The 6,000-nt window shown below is 54.2% G+C and overlaps 1 protein-coding gene across 1 annotated transcript in view; it reads right to left on the reverse strand.

Annotated features, from left to right (window-relative positions):
• Positions 1-5,453, reverse strand: part of NAT8L (N-acetyltransferase 8 like) — a gene marked incomplete at both ends in the record, with an annotated part of 28,469 nt that extends 23,016 nt beyond the window's left edge. The window contains 2 exons of the mRNA XM_084266861.1: positions 3,547-3,711; positions 5,120-5,453. Of these exons, the coding sequence (XP_084122987.1) occupies positions 3,547-3,711; positions 5,120-5,453 (499 nt within the window). The remainder of the gene's footprint in view (positions 1-3,546; positions 3,712-5,119) is intronic.
• Between the last annotated feature and the right edge of the window lie 547 nt (positions 5,454-6,000).

A 6,000-nucleotide genomic window follows, 5' to 3' on the forward strand; every position in this document is an offset into this window, starting at 1 on the left:
AACCACCGCGAAAGATACAGAGCACAACCGACTGGGGCAGCAGCTTGAATAGACACTGTAAAATTCATTAGTCGTCAAAATCATCAGACCATAAAAGAAGCTCCAGCTGTGCTGCTCCTATTTGCATAGAGAAATGCAAGAGGAAGGGCTTTATTTAAAATTAATTCCTTCTTTTTATTTTCTTTCTTTTTTTTTCCCCCCTGTTTACTAGACCCCAAGTTACTCTGGTTGACAATTGAGCCCACCATCCAACTCCTTTCTTTTCCACCACCCCAGTGCCTTTTTTCACAGCCTACAAAGAAAAAAAAAGGAAAAAAAAAGGAAATTTCAGTAAGTGCTATTTTAAAATGAAAAGTACAGGTTTATAATGAGCTCAGGAAGGTGCTGGAACCATTCAACCTTCTTTCTGTCTTAAGACCCCAACACAGGACTCAACACAAATAATTCCTTTCAAATCAACAGGAATTTCAAGTCACCTTGCTGCGCATGAGCTCAAAGTGCTGGCCCAAATGCTCTGCCAGATCCTCGCCATAGGTGTAGGAGGGCAAGAGAAAACAAGAGATTTAAATTTTGGCTAGGCTACTTGTGCAAAATCCCTGTCAGCACCTATTTTTCAGTTCATACAAAAAGCAGCAGAGGAAATGTAAAACAATAACTAACTTGGAGGCGAGCAGTTCAGAAAGACGGCAGAAGAAAACCCCTAATTCGATGGATCTCCTGGCATTGTTCAATGCTAATCATTAAGCTGGGTGCTTACAACATCCCGCTGCAGACTGGGTCCTTCTGGCTGGGTTTTAAAACTGACCACAGTTTTTGCAGATGCTTTGGCAGAGCTCCCGAGACTGACACAGTAGCAGTGTTCCCATGCTGCAGGCGCCTGCCCTACCAGAGGCTATTTGCTGCAGATGTTCTGTACCCCAACCCCAGGGCACCCCAAGGAGCCCACCGCAAAAAACTGGTTTTCATGCCCAGGTACCACACATATCATGAGCAAAACCTCAACAAAGCCATGACCCATGTCATGATCTGAGACCTGAAGACCCCATCCCAGCTCTACCTTTGTGTTCGTCCCCCTAAGAAACGCCAGTGTGCAAACCCAAAGCAGAAATCCTCCCTTCCCCTATTTTACACATTGGGAAAAATAAAAAGTATTCAAGCAGGTAAACAAGATGTCTCCAAAGGAGGAGCGGGCAGTTGCCTGGTCATGCTCCCAGCTAAAGCCTGGCCAACCTGCCCTTACAACGTGTTGGGTTTTTTAGGTTGTCTAGCTGAGCTCTGACCACCTCCAGCCTCCCTGGGCCCCTCTTCCCATGCCCCATTACCTCACTGCGACTGTTTCTTCCCTAACACCTGACTGCCAAAGCTTTCACTAGCATCTGGGCTGGAGCACTAGGCAGGAGAACAAGCCCTTCTCATTCCCACTGCAACCATTTCCTCCTGCCCCATGACTTGCAAGCTAGCAGAATACAAGACCAGTGTGGGGTGGGAAGTTGTTGCACTGTCATTTCTCCATCCTCGGGGTGGGCTGGGCAGTGCCGACACGGCCCATCGCTGTGGTTCTCCATACGTTAAGGCAGACAAGGCAGCTCTGCAGACTGCAGCCGAAGCACACGCATCTCCAGGCTTTTCCAAGATGACTGTATTTATACTGCTACCTCACAGGGAAGAAATCCAGCAACTGTATTTGGGGGAGGGCAGGGGAACAGAAGCAGAACACTGGATTCATGCCTTGCACACAGCTACACCCAGTAGCACCGGGTAAGTGAACAGACATCACTGGTGGTGCCAGTCCTGACCCACGGACACCCTTCTCCCTGGTCCCCAGAGCCTCTTTGGTCTTTACCAAGTTACAGCTCCAGCCAACCTGCTTAATACCACTATCATCAAGATCCTTCCACAAGCACCAGTGTTCCTATAAATGTGCTTTTTACAGCACGGCAGAATTAGACTTGATTAAATTCTGTCAAAAATTGAAGCCCACACACTTGCTCTAAAATTGAAATCAGCCCTTTTAGGTACCAAACAAAAGCAACACTGACGTTTCCAAGGCATGTTGGCAACACAGCTGAACCGTCTACGCTACTGACCCTAAACAAATGGAGGGCATTTGAGTCCTCTTCCTTTATTGTGGATGCGTGCGAGGGTTCGAAACACAGGCACTTTGATCCATGCCCCGACCTGCGGCCAGGCAAGTCCCAGCTGTTAATGAGTGATGGGACCTCCGACGCCTGTTAACTCCACACTACATGTTCTCACCCTGCTGCTCTCTCCAGCACAAGGCACTGCTGAACCTCGCCGCAGAGGTTCGGAGGTGCCCTGCTATGAGCCCTTCTGGTTTGCAACACCACATTTTGGGAAGATGGAGCTTTTTTCACACAAGTCACACGGCGCTTGATTTTTACAAAAACAAGCTCTGTAAACATAAGGCAGCCCACATGCTGGACGGGACAGGACCAGACCTGTACCAGCTACGCACCGTCACGGGAGACGAAATCTAAAGCAAGCACATCCAAGGTACCTGGGGATTTTTATTAGAGGAGCATCACATAATAGTGCACATTAGAAGTGAAGGAGAGTTTGTGGCTATAGTATGTCCTAGGAGTCCTCTCAAAGCACCCAGGTCACACCTGGGGACCAGCAATGATACAGCAAAAACACGGTCGCACGGAAAAGCAACGGGGTAAGTACTGCAAGAAGATGGAATTAAGGTGGGATACTGGCATTGCCTTGCTCACTCAGCGCACCACTACTGTGCGACCACCAAAAGCAAACCTCAAACCCCAGTGACTGCCCAGACATCCCCTCACTCTGGGTCTTTACATGGATGTATGCCTACAATAAGGGAAACATCACTTGACAAGGTCTAAACGGACTATTATTTTTTATATATAATCACATAAGAGACATTTTACAGTTTAAGAAACAAATCTTATCATTAGATACTATATTTTTAATTATATGCACCTATGTAACGAATGGGCTGAACATATGTCAAACTGAGGCAGCATCCCTTTACATACCTGATCTGTGCCTCTTCCAAAACACTTGCATTATGGAAAGCTCTTCTCAAATAATATAGGAAAATGGGCATGATAACTAAACCTAGTTCCTCTATGCATTTGGGCATAAAGGCCTTTCATCTCCCCCTTCCTCCTGCTCTCAGAGTTAGCACCAAGAGCAAGGGGCAAAGAAATACCAAGCTCAAGAAACACAGGGTGGGGCGGACCTAGCCAGCAGTAAATAACCTGCATTATCCTCTCTCACTGCCCCCAAAAACCCACATCCCGGACCAGCTGCAAGACCTGGGGGTGGACAGAGACTGCCTTGGACAACTAGACATCTTGAGGGGTGAAAACCCAACCAAAACCTCAACCAAAACAAAAACCAGAGGTGGCTTCATGCCCACTCTGGCTAAAAAGCTGCATTCTGGTGACTTTTGAGCTTGCTCAGTGCTGCTGACAGGAGGAAAAGGCGCCAGCAGCAGGGAGCAGCCATGTTCCCGGAGCAGGGCTGGGGGAAGGCTCCCTCCTGGGAATTCATACTCACCTGGTGGTTTCATGTAATATTGCTCAATATCGGACATGTCCGTATGCAGCGCACAATCGAGATAGTGGAGGATAACTTTTCTACTGAAGTAGTACCTCATACCCATCAGAAAGATGGGCAAACAGCAGGTCAGCAGGAAGGACTTGGTCACAACAAAGCATATTACTATGGAGATAAGGAAGAGAAATAAACGATACCTGTCAGAAAAGAGAATTTAGTGTTGATTTCGGAATACAAACTCATTATTAAAAAACAAAACCAAAACAAACAAAACAGCAAACCAACCCAAGCACAGGCAAAAATGCACATCTGCAGTACACAGACAATTCAGGCTCTCGGGATTAGCATTTTAAGTATCATGTTAAGCTGAGGTAACTCCAGAGAAGTTTATGGGGTGCCTGGCCCGAGCCAGCCTGGGGGATGCTGCCATGCCACAACAGGTCACACCAACCACCTGGAGAGAGACTGGTGGGGACGCCGGGGGCCAGGTACACCCCAGGCCCTGCTGTGCTTTCCCCGGCAAGGCAGAAAGATGGCCGGGGTGGAAAAGGCCCGCTGCAGGCACGCCGCTCCGCAGCCCTGCGTTTGTCACTGCGGCACTGCTAGCTCCATCGCGGGAAGACACCCTGCCCGCCTCGATGCCGGGATGATGCCGAAGACCTGGGGGGCTTCTGCGGATGCCCCCGAGACGGCGGCTCCTCCCGGCATGGCCCCTGCCTCCCAGAGCCACCGGCTGAGACACCCCAACTGCCTCCTTCAGCACAGGGCCCCGTCCTCCCCACGGCTGGGTAATGAGGGTGCAACCTGCCTGCAACCACCAAGGGCAGGAGAGCCCAGCGCAAGGCTGGCCCAGGGCAGAGGGCACACATCGCTAATGCTGTGACCCCGCTTCCGCGCGGTTATTTGCACCGGGGGGAGGGGGCGCGGGGCACCTTGCGGGCACTATTTTGGGCATGTATCTCTGGGGGGTGAGCCCCCCTTCCGCCCCGCCCCCGCCGGCACGGCCCCGCTGCAGGGGTTACCCCCTCCCCATCCCGGGGGGGGCTCCGCTGGCGGCCCTGGCTGTCTCCAGGCAACGCCGGCACGCGGCGGCTCCCCCGCCCCGCTTCGCGCCGGGCTGCGCGGGGGCGGTGCAGTGCGCGGTGCAAGGGGCGCACCGCTCCCCTTCCCCGCACAGCCGCCCCCCCCTCCCCCCTTCCCCTCGGAACAACTAGAAGGATGACTGTACCCTCACTCCCGCGCAACTTACGCGGCGACCCTTCCCCCCTCCCCTTAAAACCCGCGCAGGGTCGCGCATCCCCCCGCGGTGCACGGCTCCCCTCCACCCCCCGCCGTCGCCGCACACACACCGCTTTCCCCGCTTCCCCCACAGCCCGCCTGTCCGCGCCGCAGCGCTGCGGCTCCGCGGCCGCCCCGCACAGCGCGATGCTGCGGCGTTCCCCAGCCGCAGCGCCCGGCCCGGCGGGTCCCCGGCTCCTCCCGCCTCTCCGACCATTTTGTGAGGACCCACGGAGGGGGTGGGTGGGGAACAAAACCCCACGACCCCCTCCCCCAAAAGGGAGCAGATACTCACCCGCCAGCAGCCCGTAGAGCAGCTGAGTAAGGGGCTGCTGCTTCAGCCCCCTGAACGCCGTGTTGGGGATCCGCTCCATGATACCCTCGTAAAATATACGGCGCACCACCTCCTGCTCCGAGGGGTGGAATTCGCGGATATAGACATTGTCGCGCCGGGGGTCCTCTTTTGGGGAGCTGAGGGGAGGCGGGGGGGAGGAAGGGGAGCCCGCCAGAGAGGGCCACATCTGGGAGGAGGAAACAATGATCGTGTCTTTTTTTGATCCCGGGATTGATTCATGATCTTCCGCCACAATCTTGGTCTCACAAACCATCTTGGGAGACAGACAATGCATGCAAACCGGCCGCGGGGAGGGGGCGGCGGAGAGAAATGGGGGGGAGGGGGTGGGGGGGGAGATCCAAAAAAAAAATATATAAAAAAAAAAAAAGGAAAAGGGGAGGGGGAAGGAGCGGGGCGCGGAGCAGGGACGGAGACCCGCCAGGCAGCGGCTGCGCGGAGCGCGGAGCAGCGCGGCCGGGCCGGACGGGAGAAAGGAGCTCCGCTGCATTTTGGAGAGGCATTTATAGGGCGGGGGGGGGCGCGGGTCCCCGGGGTCCTAGCGCCCCCCGCATTGGTTGCGCGGGGTCGCCATGTGATCGGGCGGGGCGGGACGCATCTCATCTCCCCCCACCACCACCTCCCCATCCCTGCACCGCCCCTTGCAAATTACTACGGCGCGTCCCTGCGCGGGGGGCGGTGGCGCCCCGGCTGCCTTTGGGGGCTCGCACATCTCTGCCCGCATCCACCGGTGTGTGTAGGGGGGATGTGTGTGTTATCGATTTATGTATTTATTTGTTTGTGTGCGTACAGCGAAAGCCCCGCACTCCCGGCAGCTTTCTGGA

The sequence above is a fragment of the Gallinula chloropus genome, assembly GCF_964237585.1.
Source record: "Gallinula chloropus genome assembly, chromosome: 7".
NCBI classification, from domain to species: domain Eukaryota; kingdom Metazoa; phylum Chordata; class Aves; order Gruiformes; family Rallidae; genus Gallinula; species Gallinula chloropus.